Source organism: Dufourea novaeangliae, unplaced genomic scaffold (genome assembly GCF_001272555.1).
Source record: "Dufourea novaeangliae isolate 0120121106 unplaced genomic scaffold, ASM127255v1 scaffold208, whole genome shotgun sequence".
NCBI classification, from domain to species: domain Eukaryota; kingdom Metazoa; phylum Arthropoda; class Insecta; order Hymenoptera; family Halictidae; genus Dufourea; species Dufourea novaeangliae.
Window position 1 is genome coordinate 223098 of NW_015374114.1, and position 20772 is coordinate 243869.

General features: G+C 43.6%; 1 protein-coding gene across 9 annotated transcripts in view; it reads left to right on the forward strand.

The window, feature by feature from the left end:
• LOC107190924 (ELAV-like protein 3) overlaps positions 1-20772 on the forward strand; it is a 61825-nt gene that overhangs the window by 28915 nt on the left and 12138 nt on the right. For 5 of the 9 annotated variants that reach the window (XM_015579819.1, XM_015579826.1, XM_015579825.1 and 2 more), the window contains exons 2-5: positions 9431-9666; positions 13353-13456; positions 14647-14800; positions 19299-19337. In XM_015579819.1, coding sequence (XP_015435305.1) covers positions 9471-9666; positions 13353-13456; positions 14647-14800; positions 19299-19337 — 493 coding nt within the window. In that variant the 5' untranslated portion in view covers positions 9431-9470. Of the gene's footprint in view, positions 1-2765; positions 2797-3023; positions 3079-9430; positions 9667-13352; positions 13457-14646; positions 14801-19298; positions 19338-20772 lie in introns of those variants that run through there. The other 4 variants (XM_015579827.1, XM_015579828.1, XM_015579822.1 and 1 more) reach the window with 3 other exon arrangements.

A 20772-nucleotide genomic window follows, 5' to 3' on the forward strand; every position in this document is an offset into this window, starting at 1 on the left:
GTGGTGTACTTGGATGTGTGTTCGAAGACTCCTAGACACTGAACATTAAATATTTCATGAATTAATTGTCATATGCGGTTGAAATAAAAATCATCGGAATCGAACAACTCTGTCGGGGCGGTCGATCCCGTGACGCAAAACTGCGGAAACGATTTCATGAAAACACGGCCTCACCCGGTTATTGGCACGACTGCCAAGTGTTGCTCTGACTTGTTTCGTCAGCGATGCATAATTCTGGCGTACGCCGTCGTCATTTTCGGGACCGACCTCCCTCCCCGATCTCCGATGATCGAGCCAGGGTAAGGTCAGGGATATGCAGGCTTCCTCGATCCTCTTTTACCGCGTTTCGTCCGTCTGGAGAACGTTCAACATTCGGAAAGAACCTCCCCATGTTTGCACGGAAGATATTGGAACTGGGTTGTTAAATAAAAAGTTTTATTCGCTATAATACTTTAGTTTATTTAATTCGGCTCACAGGGAACGTCTGTTCAGTATACAAAACTTTTAAGAACTAATCTTGACACCAGCAAGAATGTACTGTTAATCGCTACAAGGAGCAATGAATTGTTTTCTTGTAAATTTTATTGAAACGTACCACACGCCCTTCTTCTAAACATCCATTCAATTATATTTTGTCGATCGATTCCTCCCAACTATATTCTTTAATTTCGAAATTTATAAATTCGACGACCAATAATCCAGTAGAGGGTAAACATACATCCTTGCATCGATGTTCAATCAAGCCCCATTTAATTCAAGGGTGAACGGTACCGCAACGGATAATCGAACAGGTGCACGAACGTTAATTAATACTGAAAAACTTCACGACCATTAACCATTCAATCGACGCCCAAGTGTGTTCCAATCTGATCTTAAAACATTTCCGTGTTCGTCGATCCACACATGGCCCCCGCGAAGAATTCGGGGAAATTGTGACGTCATCGAATTCCACCGGTGAGACGTGTCGTCGGCTTCCCTCCGCGTGCCCCGGAAGTGGGAGCCAATGAATCGAAGGAGAGCTAATCGGAGCGCGATAATCGTGCACGGGGGGCGGGGCGGAGCCGGGAGGGAGGCGTGCACAGGTGCATCGACTTCTCTCACCCTTAAGTAGGTTGAGACCTCTCTTACCCCCTTGACTTACAATGAAACTCATACAAGTGTCGTCGTCTCGGCCGGTTCATCTATACACGGTTGCACATGTTTTTCGTCCGTTTTTCTTGGACGATTTCAGTCATCCTTGGCAAACGGCCAATTCATAGTTACCGAGGTCCTGGTTCGCCGCCGATCGAGTGGCCGCCTCTACGAACGGGGAGGGTAAAAGGACTCTTGTATCGACGCGATACCGCGCAAGCCGGGACCCACGGACGACGGGGGTCAAAAACCGTAAAGGGGTGGTCATGATCTGACGAGCGAACAGGGGGATTGATGGGATCGAACGCAGAGGGGGCGGTAGGGGGGTGGAGGGGTGTAGGAGGGAGGCGAGAGCATGCCTTCCGTCTCGCAATATCGGGGAGCCATGTTGCAAACAATTTCGAGCGGAATACAGACCCCTGCAAACATCTCGAGGGCGCTTCGGGGGACCCTGGAAATATCGTCTGCGAAGCGGTTCACAAGTGTGTTGGACGATCTCTCGTTATAAATGCAATTCGCGGGACGGTGAACCACCGATTAGGCAACCACGGTTTTGGAAACAAACGAATTATTGTGATAACACCGTTCATGTCGAATTCCTTTCAGAATAATGACAAACTAGAAAGTCTGAAAATTCAACCGTTGGGGGTAGAGAGACAGGGAGAGGCGTATTTTCAGGGGCGAGGGCTGCTAGTTCGATCGGCGACGGGGAGGTCGGCAGTTTATTTAAGAACGCGCATACGTCTCTTATTAGTTCGATCGGCAACCCCCTCGCTCACGCTCGGCCCTTGTCGGCTCGGGTGGGAGGAGAAACAGAGAGAGATATATATATATACATATATACGTAATATACAACGAGACGGAGGGGTCGGCCGCCGCCGCGTCGCTTTTAAGGCCCGAGAGTGCGCGAGCATCGGCGACCGCGGCCGAGTATTCCCGAGTCTTGAGTTTCGGGCTAACGGTGCAAGCCGAGCCGCGCACAGCCGGTGTGTCCAGTCTCTAGGCAGCCTCCGCCCGTGTCGTATCGTTATTTCCGTTTCCTTAGTATAGTGTTTAAACGCTTTAATTTCTAGTCTCTCGCGTACACCACCCTTCGTCACGTTCACACATCAAACGTTACATCGTGTATATATATATATACACATATATATAGACACAATCGTATTCTCTTTTCCACGTACACACACATACGCGTTCTCGACAGCATATACACACACATACACGCAGAAGACGTAGTACAAAACGTTAGTGTTCCACTGCACACGATAGACGACGAAATTACGAGCAATATAATCGGTGATCAGGGAAAGAAAACTTTCCGTTTACACGCGGAACGAAGCGCGTGTTCCCATGTGCCGGTTGAGGAGGTGAAAAAACGTTTAGAGAGTACCGTGTAGAGTACACAGTATATCCGTTGGATCATCGTAGGCGAGCATAAATGCCGATTTACGAGCGGTCGACGCGTCGTACTTTTCTTTCATTGATTTCCCCTTCTGTTCCGGGCGGCGGTGCGACGAGAGCGTGATATAGCCAGCGAGTTTGTGTTGTACAAAGCTGCGCGTGGACGACGAGAGAAAGATCCATCGGAAAAGGGTGATAGAGCGACGACACCCGGCGAAAACACCGCGGATAGTCCAAGAGTAAAACGCGTGGAAAAACGTCGTGGTATATACACATATACACATACACGTCGCAATTGTCCCCCCCCCCTCTCTCTCTCTCCCTCTCGAAGGGAAACGTAGAAATTTCGTGGGGAAAACGCGTGAACGAGACAACGACGTGGTGGAGCATCCCGAAACAAAGTGTCGTTATTTGTTTTTTTTCTAATTGCCTCGCTGTGTGTCCTCTCTGGTGTGTGTCTCTGTGTGTGCATCGTGTGCTCTCACGTGCATCGATCGTAAAAGGTAGAAGGTGGACCCTGGTGGGAAGGTGAAAGAAACAGAGGAGGTAAGGCCACTGGTACGGCGAGACCGGTTTTTTTGTCTTATTTTTTACGTTTTCTGGAGCTATTCAAATCCAGGGTTGTGGGGGGGGGGTGGGAGAACATTTTCTTGGAATAATTTGTCCCTTGCGCGAAAACGTTTACTGCTGATCACAGATTTACATGTATACATATACAGGAGAGTCTCGGATATAGTGTGCGTGTAGCTACTGGTGTGATCGATATAACAGTTTTCGTTGGCCACTTGACAGCCCTGAAGATTTTAAGGATTATCGTGAAACAGTAGTCCGCTTTTGATGAAAGTAGAAAGAACATCTCTTTCCTATGTTTACAGTGTTCTTTAGGAGGATAATTAGTTAGACTTGATCGCTGATTCTAAAAGGATATTTTCGACGAGCAATTACTAATACCGAAGCCTCATCTTTGCGTGGTTAATAACACATAAGGACTTTTTTTTGTCCTTTCGCTAGTAAAACTAAATAATATTTCTTCAAAACGGAGTATGTACAGTAAGTAAAAAGAGTACTCGTACATACCTTGCTGACACTGTCTCTTTCTCTCTCAGTGGTTGATTCTGTTTTCAGTGTAACGCTAAGGTAAACATTATTTACTTGGTATTACGCGAAAAACCGTATTTACAATTTGGAGCAGGAGACACTGTCGAACGAATACCTTTTTTTAACCACCTGTACCTGTCCTCGTCAGGCTCTCCTAGAGGTAGAGACCAAGGCCTGATCTGTACTCGGTTCGTTTTTATTTTAACGATACATAAGAATTGAAAATTTCAGGGTGGTTTTCTACTTACACACCATACAAGAAACATTCATATCCACGCGACAAACGCACCCGACATATCTCCGAAACAATCGGTACGTAAACCTCGTTCCCTCGAACTTCTGAGCACGGCACGTGCTCCGCGGGCACATTCTCCTTCTCACCCTTCGCTTTCTGCGTGCTTTCGTCCCCTCCCATTCTTTCTCCGCGTCTGCTCTCCCTCCTCCCCTCGCTCCACCTCCCACGTCTCGCTCGCCAGAGCGGTGGCACGAGCTACATACTGCGTTTTCGCCTGTCCTGCGTGTGCTTTCACGCGCGGAAAGGGGCGTACGCCAGACAGAGAGAAAGAACGAGATCACGATGGAGAGGGGAGTGGGGGGTGGGGTTTCCCTCGGAATCGCGGCGCGGGAGGGGTTTCTGGTGCGCGCGGCACCCAGAGAACCGAAGAGGAAGAGAGTGAGACGAGTGGTGGGAGGGAAAGAGAGTGGAAGAGAGCGTGGCAGGGACCAGAGGAGTCGCGCCGCGCCTCGTATTGATCGGGGGTCCCCGGCCAAGCGATTTTCACGATCCGTCGCCATGGCCACCTGGCCACCGGCCCGAAGATTGTATCTCTCTGGTGGAGCGTTACACGCGAAAATCGAACTTTAACCCCTCCGTCGCGCGACTACCCACCTGCTACTTCACACACCGAATTCAGGCTCGGTGCACAAGAGCTGGCTGTTTCTATGATCAATCGTGGGCATAAAGGCCCGTTTACACGTATAAATGGTGTTTCCTAACTTGGTTGCATAGAAATTCACGCAAGTGGACCGTGTTGGTGTACAAGGAATCTTCGATGAGTGTTTCAAGGTTTTTTGAGCACTGACAAGGAGAGCTCCAAAGGGGGAACACTGATTTTTTAATGATGTTTAGCACAGTGATAGAGCTGGGAATTCTGAAGCCAATGTGATTTGTTTCAAGGTTCTGTTTAGAACTTGTAGGTAATGCAGAAGTCAGATCGCGCAAATTCATTCAGACGTGTGAACGGGCCTTTACAGACGATGGGAATAAGGGAAAGATGTTTCACACGCGGAGTGTGTACATACATGACGGTGTAGAAATGGTACGTTTGAGTGGAGAATATTGTCAGGCACGGTGTTGGATTACACGTTAGGATATCGAACCAAGTGACGGATGATCATAATAGATGAATGGTGTATGTATGGTACACTGAATACGAGATGGTTGTAAAGCTATGGTTGGGTAGAGGCTCACGAAGAATGAACCGTCTGACGCGTGACGGACGATTCTACTTTCTAAGAATTTTAGACGATTTCTGCCGACAACGTAGATCAGAAGTCGGCAAACTTTTGAGAAGAAAGAGCCAAACCTGTCCTTCACAACGATTTAAAAATTATTCGAGAACCATAGATATATATTTCCTAATGAGGAAAATTTAAAGTAATATTATGACAAGTTATAGTATTAATTATACCTTTATTAAATGAAGATAAAATCACACACAAACTTATAAGTACCCAAAGAGCCGCATTTGGCTCGCGAGTCGCAGTTTGCCGACCCCTGACGTAGATGATGGATTCGTAACTGTTCGAATAGTTTCGTTGTTCAATTGGGTGCCACGATTCGGTCGTGCCTTCGTGCTCGAACGAATCAAATCTGGAAACGTGCTGGGTATAGCACAACGAGCGTGCTGAAATTTTAATTGTACGGCGGTTAGAAAGTCGAGTTAGAGATTCTTAGTAATTGTCTCTGAACTATGGCAATTACACGGTCACTATAATTACAATATCACTGTCAATCAAGGACAGTGGTCACACAGAAAAATTCGAGTCGATCGTGATCCCGTTCTCTCTAAGATCGACCACGGTCGATAGTTCGCCTACTGGGGGTGAGTTCTTATATTATGTCGTCGTGACCCTTCCCTAGTCGCGCCACGCACGCACGCGATCACGCGTAATGTCCATTGTCGTCGTGCATAATGACGGGTGACTCGGAGTAACGTTTCGAAGTCACCGCCATATATACAGGGTGTCCCACTATTGATAGTACAACCGAGAATGGGGTGATTCTACATGAGAAAATAAGTCGAAAATATGGAATAAATTTTTTTAATCTGAGGCTTTCCTTTCGAAATAATCGAATTTGAAAATCTGCTGGATACGCGTGCAATTGAATAGGACTAGCGTGTCTGTCCATTGCATTCCGTTTCTACTTAATACCACGACCAATGCACGCGTTCCAAATTAATTTTCAAATTCGATTATTTCGAAAAGAAAGCCTCCAATGAAAAAAAATTTATTCCATATTTTCGACTTATTTTCTCATGTAGAATCACCCTCTCTCCGGTTCTACCATCGATACTGGCACACCCTGTATACACGATTCTCGAGGCGTCCTCCGACTGGGGACAATGGGGGGAGATCTCTCCCGGCCTCCATTGTGCCGTCCTAAAATATCGCCCGCGATGCTCGAGCACTGGAGACCCCGCGGATCGATAACCACGGAGGAGATGCGGGGACTACGATAACTCCGGCATTTTCTCCGACTGGGCTGTTTCCCTCCGTCGTCCCTTGTTCCGTTCGTAAACACCGACCACCGACCGAGTCTGAGAGTCCAGAAGCTCTGGGCCAGATAAATTGTCCTTCATGGTTTAATTTAATATAATTTATTATCATTAACGGGAAGACCCTTTTTATACAAAAGTTTAACATCTTAGCTGTGGTCCCGTTTTTTTTAACCCTTTGCGATCCGTGCATTTTTGGCGCATCTAGGTAGTCTACTCTAAGAATTTTTACAAATACTTTATAACAAAATAATATTCGTAATTTTTTACAATACAGTAATAGCAGATTTGGAATATACATATGGAACTAATCAAAGTAATGGTATTAGTTGTATATTCATTTCTTTTCGTAAAATAAAAGAAGATAATGTGTTGATAGCTGGTAGTTGGACTACATCGTCTTTACTTGTGCCAGCTACATTGGTAGTTGGAACGCAAAGGGTTGAAAGTGTGTACCTACGTTACGTTGCTAGATGACGAATACACTCGTCAAACACGGATTATATGCAGCTGCTGTGAAATTGAATTAAATTATAAGGAAATAGCACTTGTTTGGTTTTTAAGATAAATAATTTTATTGCTTAGATTTATTTATATTATTACAATGACCTTATCTTTTCATCGCCGGAGTCATTCGATCCGTGAGAAACAGGCTCTGTTCCCTTCATAACGGAGATCCTTGGGAAAGATCTGACCCCCTTAACGTCACCAAGAACGTGTGGCGGCGGGGGGTGGCTGGCTTCGTGAAGCGAGCGGAGTTCAGCTCCGCCAGCTTTCGCCGTTCCAGTTTCTTTCCCATAAGGGGTGTCTGTCTGTCCCGTGTGTGTGGGGGGGTGGGGCACGTTCGATGCATATAATAAAAGCTATCTATTATCTTGAGCCGAGCGTGGTCAGTCCGTTTGGGGTGACCACAGTCACGGGGAGACCCAGAGGCTCTCTCCTCCACCCTGCGTGGGGCGGCTCCGAGGACAGCTGATACGTCCGACAGAGACAGGACAGACAGATAGACACACGGACGACTGGGAGGAGGGCGGAAAAGGGAAACGAGAGAATTAAAATGTGCACCGGTAGCAGCTCGTGCCGGCTGATATATATGTGTCGTGGCAGCTGTGTGTATTCGCCTTAAACCGTGAACACCATTGGCACCCCACGAACGTATCGTATAATTCCCCTTTCTCTTCTTCTCCCTCCATCTGTCTCTTTCCACGGGCCGTGACCAGCAGCCCTACCGGGTGTCTCGAGTGGAATTACTGTTTCCCTCCTCCCCATTGGCGTGTGGCCGTCCCGATGCGGCCGTCTGATCACTGACCGTGGAACACTTCTCTTTCTTTTTTTTTTCTCTCTCTAATTAGGCCCTTTTGCGCCGTACACCGGTTCGGCCGCAGGAATATTCACGGAGACGAAACCGTTGGATAATTTCGTTGACCTGTCTGAAGGAGTAATTCCACAGGAACAATGATCGATGCGTCCAGGACTTTTTATTCGAATTGTCGCGAGCAGATACACCCGTGTGTGCACCCTATATAACTTTCTCGAGCGTATCGAGGCACAGTGGCGGTGGTTTGAACGGAAGGGGAAGTGGTAGGGGGCGAAAAAGGAGCCCTTTAAACCAGAACCGGTCTGGGAGGGTGGGGTCGTCGCCCCTTTAAATTATCCCCTCTTGTTTCTATCGGACCCTTCCTTCACGGCCCTTGCCAACCGCCACCACCGCCTGTTCTTTTCACGCTGTGTTTTGAAAGTCATTGTCAGATTACGTCAGCATCCACTAACGGGAACCGTGAATTTTCGTTGCGTCGACAAGCAGCAATAGCAACCCTCCTACGCGAGACAACGATGAATCAAACGGGGATTCCCAAGAATCGTCTCTCGAGAAATCGGAAAATATGTTTCGGCGGTCTGGATTAGGTTAGAAAGATTTTTATGTTTCTTTTATTTTTTTATTATTAATGTTCAAGTTAAGTATGTACTAATGACGAATTTATAATACATAATGAGCTTCTTAAACTTTAACTATTATTTTTTTACTGTCAAAGAGAAAATAATCCGATTCGCCTCGGTCTACTCTATACTCGAATAATGAGACGTCTGTAGATGAGATTCACAATATTTAGCTCGCTTTAGAGAGAAAAAAAAACATTTCGCGGCTGTTGCTACGCGCGTGTATACACGTTGGCAAAAACTGTGTCTCTGATTTCGTTCGAACACGATGGTTTCCATGGGTTGTATGTGGCCGAGAAGAGCTTGTGCATCGTGTATGTTAGGTACATACAGTGTTTTGGTTCGACAGACGTTTTTACGTCCTTCGAACATTCTGTCGACACGCGGCCTCATGCCTCGCGCGCTTATGTGTGTTTATACCCGTCCGTTTCGTTTCGTGTCTCTTCTTCCTAGGCCGGTCGTGTCGTTTCAGCTTCATTGAGAATGGCGAGAATTCCTCTCGTCTCCGTGGCTTCCTCGTCTTTTAGCGCTAAAAACGAGCGATTCCAAACGGCCAGACCGCCAGCCGCGAATCCACTTGATATCCCAATTGCAATTTTTCGTCCGGAAATCACTCTGGTTTCGTCAGAAATGGTGGAATACAATGAAATTCCTTCTGCGATTAAATACGCGAACGATTGAGAGCTTTTAAACGGTGTCGAATGGAATTCTGTCGTTTGAATGAAATTGTGCCAAATCTGATGAAAAAGTCAGTGTTACTCATGGAGGATTTACCAAAAATCCTCCATCTAAACTCGACCAATGCAATTTTATTATATGTCCAGAGAGGATATTTGCATTTTCGTCGTGATTTTTCAGAACGCCTTTGTTTTGATTCACAAATAATGGTTAAAGGGGGTAATCGATCACAGATTAAGATCCTCGGGATGCATTGTCTAGGACGAATCACACGAATAAGGGTGATTTCTGTCGAAGGTGGCCGAAAGGGAACAGAAACACCGTCGATGATATGTATACCTTGTAGAGAAAATCGTTCCTGTTTCGAGAGGGTGTAAAACGTTGGATGTTTTCGTTGCTTTCAGATTTCGTACGTAGTTAGAGACGTCCCCGTAGAAGAGTGCAATGATGTCGAACGGAATGGACACGATCGTGCAACAAAACGGTGGATCCACCCTCGGACAGGCCTCGCAGGAAGAGTCCAAGACGAATCTAATTGTAAATTACTTGCCCCAGAACATGACCCAGGATGAGATACGTTCGCTGTTCATGAGTCTCGGCGACGTGGAGAGCTGCAAGCTGATACGCGACAAACTCACCGGTAAGTTTCCGAACGATTTCTTGCAATTTTCTTTCCTACACCCTTGTGTCCCCCTGATCGATTTTGTAACGTCGAGATTTATCGATAGCAGAATAGATATTTCGAAAATAGTCTCGCTAGTTTGAGCAAATTGCAATCCTATGGAAGTGTACAATCGGTATTATCCTCGAGTCAAGAAAATTCGACAATAGCAAAATAGAAGGTCAAGCGAATTGCAATCCTATAAAATTATCGGTATCATTCTCTATAAAAAAAAAGCAATCGATGAATATTAATAGCAGATAGTCCAATGAATTCCCTGTTCGCTTTTGAGCCGTCATACACAATACCCGTTCGCTGTTCCCGCCAGTTTATTGATTTCCATCGAACCACGCGTTCAGTCTCCCTCCCGTCGTCTCGTTCACAGCTTGTTTGGTATCGGTGGAATCTCTCGAATCGTTCAGGGACATCGTCGAATCTCTTCAACCCGACGATGTGTTCACGGTGGGAGGGGGTAGGGGAGGAAAAAAAGCTGATGGACACACGGGGGCGATCGAAAGTCGTGTGGTAACGGACACCTGTCGATGACAGACGTGTCCGATACGAATCTCGTAATTTCGAAATGTACCGTAGACGTGACACGCCGCTGTTCCATCGATTTCGTGTATTCGCGATACGTATGTATGTATGTGACTCGTTTCTAATGGCGAGTTTCACGCGGGTTCACGTGTTTACGCGGATAATATCTGTTACACGAGGTATGATAAGGATCTCTTGATTTTCGGTGGTAGTCTAGAATCTTGTTACTTCACTTCGAAGAGAATATCGGGGAAGATTGGACATAATTGGTTTCTTATAGCGGGAGGGCAATTTTAATTTGCACTCGAAATTTGCTAATTTCTTGTAGATTTTTTTGTCCCACTCAGCAGACAATCTAGGGCAAATGGTTAGTCTACTTTTGTAACATTGTTATTCCATGAGAATTTGGATCGGAAGATAGTAAATGCTCGATGTGTGTTCGAGGCCCTCACTGATACGGAGAGGTCCCCAGGTGTAACGCTGACTTTTAACCCTTTGAGTACCGATTTATTTAAAAAAACATTTTGCATATGGAACAGATTTCATTGTTTGGTGCTCTAAGTAGACTGATACTCGTTTCAGCCGCATATGGCCTATAGTTCATGAAATATTTAATATTCAGTGCCGAGGAGCCTTCGAGTACTCATCAAGGATTTACCGGTATTATACCGGTATTTTCGGTTCTACCTTCGGCCTACATAACCCGATATAAGCCCTACCCTTATAGAAACCGAAAAAATACCGGTATTTATTTCAGTTTTCGGTAATATATCGGTTTCGGTATAGCTTTGATGGCATAATACCGGTATCAAAATTATGCCGGTTTAAATCTCTGGTTACGACTTACCCCGTGTTACAACCGGTGCTCCCCTGCACCTAAAACTGACATACTGTGTAATCCCTGGTTACGACTTACCCCGTGTTACAACCGGTGCTCCCCTGCACCTAAAACTGACATACTGTGTATTGTTTTCCCCCGAGTCATACATACATATATACGTCGCGACGTCTGGGCGAGAAGGATTGCGCAATGTTGCGCGTCCCTGGCCCCTTCTCATCCCTCGTTGGATTTCTCCCGCGAACGAGCGAACGGACGCGTAATCCGGAGCGTGGTGTGTAAGTTATGCGCGTCCTGCCGAATTCCCAACGGTTTTGAATCTCGAGAAAACCGCGAGCTCTCGGGCTAGCACGTGCGCGTCGCGTCGTCGCGGCGCTATTTCGAGCGGTCGAGTAGCGGGGGCGTCGTTTGGTTTTTGAGGCTTCGCCGCCTTTATATTCGACCTCGCCGATCCTCAGGGCCGTGTACCCGCGGCTACCGTGCGTTTCCTGTTGTTTTTTCTTCTTCTTCTCGGGACAAAAACATTTGACCGCGACGTCGAGCGCCTTGGCTGATTCCGATCGAGTTTTTCCGAGTCTAGGGTACACATCCCAATCACTGCCAATTATTAATTATTTTACGTGTTGTTTAACACAAATATACAACGAAATATATCTTTGGTAATTTTTGAATAATTTGGGAATGAAATGGCGAATATGCGGACGAAATATTATTTCTCAATGTTAAGGGTGAAAGGAGTAGTACTTCCCATAAAAGTGCAACAAAAGTGCACCAAATAAATTCTGTAATATAGTAATACACATTGTATGTAATAATATCTAGCAATAATATAGTAAAATAGAAAATATACAGTAAATTGAAAGCCAACATACGTTCCGCCAAAAGTCCTACTATAATTTACAGTAAACGGGTAAAATAAGAAACCTGTGTTAACCGTTGGCAAACGGTTCATTCAATGAGGCGTCGCGACGCGTCGTTGAGATCGCTGAACGATACACATTCTGTGTTGCAAAACGATCCGCGAGACTTCCGATAAATATTCACGTTCAGACGATAGACGTCGTTCCCGAGGATTTAATCGATGTGTTCGATCGACCTGTTTCCGCCAACCTTGGTACGCCAGTCACCGGAAGAATCGAAACGGTCATGTTTGTAGATCTTTCGTTGTGCACGTATCGATCGCTGAAGATTTATTTATTCGAAATGGTATCGTGGAATAGAGTGGGTACTTTCGAACATGCAATGAAATTCAAAGCTTCTTTCTGACGTAACTGCGCTTGTTGGTACAATTTCCTTTGAGCTAAGATAGTACGTTTCTGTTCCTAGTGTATTGAGACTCTTGTCGAACGTGTAAGAAACTTAAAGATATGTTGTAGAATCGAGCAAATATTGTTGTCTGGGGAGTTGATAGTCTCTGGACAGGCTCGGAGCAGAGATGGGCAGAATTTTATTCGAATTTTATTCGAAAATCTTATGCTGACCTTTATACAGTCAACCCTTACATTCCCAAATTACTTAAAAATTATCAAAGAAATATTTTGTTGTATTTTTGTGTATATTACATAACGTATAAATGATTCACAGGAACATTTTAACGTTTTCAAAACCGTTTTGCCATTTTTCGTTCGTTGCCATTTGGCAAATTTTTTTACTTTTATCACGCTTATATATATTCCCATTATGATATTATTATACATAACGAAACCCAAATTTTCTTACGTTTGACCAATAAACCCTCTTGAAGTATTTGAAAGAAATTAGAGTTTGTTAAGTTTTTATTACGTAATACGTTTATACAGAAATATGCACCGTGATGATTAACAGCTTTCTTCAGACGAGATATTATCCGCTATATATATATATATTATAATATATATTGAATTTCTATAAAAATTTGCGTTTTCACATTATATAAATTCTTTAAACTCTGCAACTACCTGTTTGAATGTTTTGTTTTCTTAGAAGGAGCTCCCGATAACGGAAAAAGTGATCTCTCGTTCGGGGAAAAATCTGGTGAATATCGTGACCAATGCAAGATTTCGTAATTTTCATTCAGCTGACTTTGCAACGACCGAATTTAATCTTCACATTGGAAAAGTATTCGAAACTATTCCCTCGGTATCAGTACTGCTTTACTTACGTGGAGATAATAGTTTAAACAATCACGACGAGAATTCAATGATCAAAAACGAGAATAGAGGTTTTTCATTCGCGTATCCGTAGGGGAAATTTTTCTGTTCTCCATGGCGGTTTACCCGTCACCGAAGTTTTTAATATTTCTTTGTTACAGGTCAGAGTTTGGGTTACGGTTTCGTTAACTATCAGCGGCCTGAGGATGCCGAGAAGGCTATCAGCTCGCTGAATGGTCTTCGTCTGCAAAATAAAACGATCAAGGTAATGTCTCCCCACCCCCTGTGTAGTTTAAATAACATGTTATTACAGAGGAAAAAAATGATCGACTATAGAAAACAATCGAATTTATTCTCTTGGTGGTACTCACGTTCGTCCACGGAATTGGCTTTAGCTGAAAAAAACGGAACATTGTATGGCCACATGTCTACACAATTCGTCTGAGATGTCATTGTATACGACTCGGACGATTTCCGAAAACTCGAAAGACGGATTCCTAATAGTCGTTGCATTGCAACAGTGTATGCCCGCAATAATAGAAGCAGCCTGGCGCCGATTCAAACGCGTTTTGTCGAGCCTTGCGTGAATCAAACGACGTGATTATCGCGCGTGGAAAAGAGTAGTTGTCCTAGAACTCTACCGAGGCGTGTAGAGAGAAACTTCGTTGTCTAGAAAATCGAATTTGACTATCAATTCATTGTTTTTTGAAGTACATTTAAAATAAGCACTTATTAGGCAGTTATTGGAAAAAAAATTAAAAAAAGAATTAGAAGTACAAAGGGTTAAGATACCGACCAGGAGTGGCCATACGTGTGTCTGTTTATTTCTCACCGTTTCCACTTGCGACAGGTGTCGACAGTGTATGTCCGTCTATTACACACCGTTTCCACTTGCAACCTGTATCGACTGTATTACGCTAGAATCACACTAGAGCGGTCAAAGGCACAGTTGGATCACAATTAGTCCATCTCTCGTTTTCCCGATTTAATTTGTCCCTCGATCGTCTAATCGACACAGTGATAGAAAAATTAATATTTAAGGTGTTGATTGAAGTAGTTGACAATTGAATACAGAATTGATTCACAAATACCACGTACCGACACTGGACTGTATCAATAATTATAAACCACCCTAGTATAACGAAGAGATTAATAATTAAATTTGCAGAATCTTTAAACTGAAACTTCCCATTATAAGTGTACCTGCGATTCCGTTTTTGATCAAAATTCAACTGAGTGGTGCAGACTCCTCTCAATTATCGTCTGGCTTGTTCTACAAGATTATTGTCCCAGCGCGGACCCGAGTTCTGGACGATAATCGAGAGGAGTCTGTACTTCGAAGTGTTCGTAATAATTTGATCACCCACTGTACAAGAACCCTCCATCGGATCGTTTCATCCTCCACTTTATTCTACTAACGATCCCCCGACTAATTAACGATATCCTCTGTCTCAGGTGTCGTACGCGCGACCAAGCAGCGAGGCGATCAAAGGCGCGAATCTCTACGTGAGCGGTCTACCGAAGACGATGACGCAACAAGATCTGGAGAATCTGTTCAGCTCGTACGGCAGAATCATCACGTCGCGGATACTGTGCGACAACATGAGCGGTAAGTTAATTTCGGGTATTATTCGGGATTTTTGCGTTCTCAGCGACGAGAGAGGATCGTGTCGACCACATTTAGCGGGGCCCTGTGGAAGGCGAGGGGACATGCATACACCTGTACACACACACACACACACACACACGTGCACGCACGCATACATACATACAAACTTTAAACACAATTCTCTAGAGCAGCGCTGCCCAACTGGTCCCCAACGGTTCTAGGTATGTAGATAACCGATCGAAGAAGCCCAAGACCTCTTCTGGGGATAGGGGATCTCTTGTTGCTAGGCCAAGCACAGCTGATGGAGATCTGTCGCGGTCGGCCAGAGGTAGGAGAACAGGAGGTGTGTCAATCTTTCTCTTTCACCACGTACACCCTCCACTCTTATTTACGTAAACACGCTGGCTCCACAGAGGCTCTCAGAGAATCAAGGATGGTGTGCATCCACCAGCTGTGTTAGAGTGTATTGTCCACTCTGTACGGGATGAGCACCTCATTGGGGACGGGTAGGGAGATCCAGGCGATCGAAACCCTACGATCGTCTGTCTGTTCCCTTCGTCTGTCACTGTTTACTTTGGCGTTCTCCACCATCAGCTGTGCTCATCCTGGCGGCACGCAGTGTATCCTATCATCGTCAGCGTTCAACGATAACTCGCGGTGACAGTAGGGTCTCGATAGCTACTCTGTCCCTGAATAGTTACTCCGTCTCTGTAGATCCGACGACGAGACGTTGTTACAGGGACACCGTTTCCCTATTCGGAAGCAATGGTATTGATTATTTTTTCTTCTCATTTCCGTCTTTGGAAGGACGAAATAGACAGCGAACAGTGGATATACGACGAGTTGCTGACGTGTTCGGAACGAACGAAATTGGCTATCGAGACCGGGGATGCCATAAATAACCCCCTCGAACCATGGAATTTTCTAGGAAACATCGCTTTTGTCTTGCGTGGGCGAATCATGTTGCACGCTGTACCCTGTGGTGATTAATGGTACTAATCTACGGCAACGTCGTTGTATAAATAAATATACAGAGTGACCAAAAATTATAGGACAATCCTTAACATATATATTCCTTATGCAAATACTAATCGAAAAGTTCTTTACCGTTTTGTAATCTGAAGCTCCATTTCCGAGATATTAGCGGTTGAAGGAACTCCAATCAACTGAGCGGTCAGCCATACTTCAGATTACGAAACGGTAAAGAAATTTTCGATTTGTATCTGCATAAGGAATATGCATGGTGCGGTTTGTCCTATTATTTTAGGACACTCTATATACATAATAACATAAATGTATGAATTTGTAAGTCCGTCTACGCGAGACAAGACTCATATTTCCTACAAAATTCATTGGTTCGAAGAGGTCCATTTCTGGCAACCCTGATCGAGACCCTACGGTACTTCTACACAGTCTGTCATCCCCAATCGTGACGCCTACTCGCGACTGTTCCTTTCTCAGGGCAGTGAGCAAGAAACGACCAAGTTGCGCAACGCTGCTCTATCAAGGAGAGTTAGGTTTGTATCGGAACCCGATGTTTTCGTAATCTTGCAGGTGAGCAGGGTGCCCCGAACTACCTGCATTAAGTTTCGGCAGAAATTCTTATTTAGCTTTTCTAATATTTAAAAATTTTCTACTCCTTTACTTACGTTTAAATGTTATTAATAAACTGAATAGCAGAAATATCTACGAACATTTTCATACCTGTCCCCTAAAAACCGTTAAAAAAACTACCCCGAAATATGATCTGAGCTAAATAGGTTTTTCGAATTTAAAAAATTCCTTATAACGATTGTTGGGGGACAGGTACGATAATTTTCATAAATACTTCTGCTATTGAGTTTATTAATACTATTCAAACATAAGTGAAGGGGTAGAAAATTTTGAAAAAACAAAGCAAAGGTTTAAATGTTGCATACAAGGGGTGTGTGTTCCTACCCTAAATAAAAATTTCCACCGAAACTTAATGCAGCACACTTGGTAACTCGAGGCCCCCTACTCGTCTGCAAAATTACAAAAACAAACATCGGGTACTGACACCAACCTAAGCTCCTTGTAAGGGGGAGAAAGAAAGCCGTGAACAAACGAAAAGAAAAATCCCAGGGACGCGCAGAAAAGTGACGACTACTGTCCGAAGTAGATCGGAACCGTGTGGCGAGTCGGACACGCGTCGAAAGCAGTCCTCGTGCGAGGAACAGGCCATATATATATGGGCTTTCCACGCTCATTTTCATTTCTGCAGGGTGGATCGGTGCGCCTGTAATCTGCAATCGACACACACGCGTTCGATCGTCGAGAAATCGATAGAAGTCGAAAGAAAACCGAGTCGAGAGTGAAAATAATCGAGTCGTGGTGGATCGACGAACGAACCCGCTTCCACGGCTTTTCGTTCGTCGATCGTGATACCTTTCTTCTTTTTTTTTTGTTTACTTCACTTTTATTCAGTTTTTTTATATTATTTTTATTTTCGTTTGTTTGTCTTTTTTTTTTTAACTACGTGAACGAGAAGGAACCACAGGTTTCCGCCTCTCGTTCGACCGTATTGTTTCTCGCATAAACCCGTATCACGCACAGCCTCTCACGGCCTCGCCACAATACACCCATTCTCCAATTTTTTCAATTACATGAAGACGCTTCTTTTCCTTTTATAGTCCTTCCACTCCCAGAAATTTTTGTTCTCTCATTCACACCAGCAACGTCGACTAATTATTATATTTGTTTTACGTTTCAGTTTATTAAATGTTACACACACAGACACACCGTTTCCTGTATCTGGCATTAAAACGTTTCAGGACACGGATCGTGGTTCCGCGAACACCTGTTTTCCCGCTAATTTTCGTTTCGTTTTGCTTTTCACAGTTCCACCGAGCGCGGTCCTCGATCCTCGAAAAAAAAAAAAAACACTTTTTGATTACCAATTTTTACGTTTCTGTTCTTTCTATTCGTTCTTTCGCCCCGAAAATTCACCCCGAGTATACAGGGTGTTTCGGGTCTGGTAGTGCAATTGGGCAAGAAGTGATTCTACAAGAGAAAATATGTCGGCAAAAAAAGAATAAATATTTTTTGTGCGTTCGAGATTTTTTCTCGAGAAAATTGTATTTGAGCATTCATCTGAAACGCGTGTATTCGTGCTGGCAATAAGTAGAAACTATCTGCGGTGAACAGACGTGTTAATCAAGGCGTATCTAAGAAATTTTCATGATCGATTATCTCGAAAAACAAAACATCAGACGAAACAAATTTTCTTCTTCTTTTTCGACTTATTTTTTTTTTCTTATAGAATCACCTTCTACTCGTTTCGTAGCACCCGACCTGAAACATCCCATATATTTGTGTCCCTTCGTTTCACGATATACGTAATAATTCGGAGCTTTTTGCATAACTTAAGAACGAAGGGAGAGCAATAGCGTAATTAACAGAATGAATCGCTCGCCCCTTATTCGTCTCATGCGATACCAGTTTCTTTTCTCGTCTGTTTGAGTTTGAACGTGTTTTCTTTAATTTTTTTTTTCTTTTTTTTGGATTCGGTCGGACACCGAACCGCGTACACTACCGCTCGTAAGCATATTAGTACACCTGGCCTGTACGAAGACAATGTAATGTTTCGTGAAAATGATTTATTTTAGGCCACTTATTAGTATCACTTAGAGTTGCGTCCACACTACATAGCAAAACAGTGTTGTGTGACAAAACGTTATATAACCTTGCTGTTGTACAACATTTCACATGTCCATTATTCATAATGATGTCACACTTCATGGATAACATATAACTTGCTGTGTATAACACGAAATATGTTATATAACATTTTTCTTTCTGCTTTCCCAACAAGCTCTATAACTTTGCTATATAACATGTTATACTACATAGTGTAGACGCAGCTTAACTCTTTGACTGCCACAGTGAGAAAGGTCGTTCGTAGTCAGACACGCTTTATTTTGTTAAGTCATAATTCTTCGAAAATGTATTTGCATTCAGTTAACACAGGCTGTTGATCTTGTTTTAAATTATACCGCGATATTAATCTTACGCCACAAATTTTTAACGGTATTTAAATGAAGTAGTAATCACCCGTATTTGGGTGATGTGGCAGTCAAAGTGTTCAACAGTATTTATTTCAGACTTTTATCAAATTTCATAATGCCTAGTGACACTCGGTGTATCTACAATGTGTCCTAATACTTACGAGCGGGGGTACAATATATTTCGACGATCTTTTCTTCATTTTCCGGTGGCGTTGAATCGGAATTTCAACTTTTCATTTTTCGAACGGAAAATTGTTTAAATCGACGATTCAACGCCGCGGCGAGAAGAAAAAATCGTGATCTCTTCTTTTTTCCTTCTTTTACGGGTCTTTCGATTCATCCTTTCGTGTTTCGGTTTTTTCGTTCTCCTTTCATCCCCCACCACCCCCTGTCGACGAATCGGGGACGAGCGACTCGCGTCATGCTGCCAGTTTGAATTTTAACGTGATATGATTTTTTCCGTTTCTGTTTAGTACGACAGTTTCCGACCGGCGGCCGAGACTATTTTCAGGGTACGTAACTCATACAACTCTTTTTTCTTTTCCCTTATTACGCCGGAACCACCAATGAGTAAAAACAAACGAAAACAAAAGCAGCCGGTTTCATCTCCATCTACCACTTCTTCTTCTTCTTCTGCTTCTCCTTTTTCAATTGGCATTCCATTTGACTACTTTCGGTTGAAATTTCACACCAGTTTGGTGAGAGCTCATTTCGAGATCGCGAGATCTATCGAAGGAAAAGGAAACGTTCCACGACGAACGCTTCCTTTCCCCGAGGAAGATCCGAACTGAAAAACAAAAAAAAAAAAACAAAAGCAACGTTATTACCTTTTGTAAAGCTGCGTCTACAAAACAGTGCTGTGAAATATATGTTTTTATAGCCTATTACAAGACTATACACTCTAATATATAATATATAACTTGTTGTATATAACACGAAAAATGTTATACAACATTTTTCGTTCTTCCAACAAGTTTTATAACACTGCTATATAACATGTTACGCTACATAGTGTAGACACAGCTTAATGCACATTTTCGTTTCATTTTCCGTGTCACATGATTCGTTAAACACTCTGTACTTGTTCTTCTTTTCACACACGTTTCTAATCGGCTGCTTTGTTCATCAAAACAAAAAAAATAAATAAATAAAAAACAGACCCCCCAAGAAATCCTCCCGAGCGCCGTTTTTGTTTCTTTACGCTTATATTCGTCGTCCGTTATGATTTCCCGACCGTGCTCTCGATTCTTTTCGTTCCCATTTCTCTGTCCGAGCGCGGGTCACCGACTCTCGCTCTCGCAACCCACACCCGGTGGCGTCGAGAAAGCGAAAATCCAACGAGCGAATGAATGAAAAACGAACTCGTAAACGGTCGTTGTCGCACGGCGGATTTAAAGAACACGGCCGTCCCTTTACCAAAGCTCTTTCGAGAACACGAAATCGGTGTAAAGAAACGAAGAACCGCGCGCACCGAGCCACTCGTCTCGATATGCACGATTTGGCCCCCAATATATATATATATATATGCATATGACACACATATACAGGGTCAGTCACTAAACGTCTGCACCTCAAATATCTTTGTTGTTTTTAAAGACACGTCCAATGTCTTAAAGACAAAGTTGAATGGTTCAATGGGGATCACACGATACCAAAAAAATATTTCTTTTTATGTCATTTATTTTAGAGATATCAAGGTCACCGTCATTTTTCTAAATGGAATCACCCTTTTCTAAACACTTACAATGATAGTCCCTTTCATTAGGAATTCAGTGACTATAACTATTCAAGGTCACGGAAAACAGGGTGGTTGCATTTAAAAAAATGAAGGTGATCTTGATATCTCTAAAAAAAAAATGACATAAGAACAGAAATTTTTTGGCATCCTGTGAGCCCCATTGAACCATTCAACTTTTGACGTATCTTTAAAAACAACAAAGATATTTG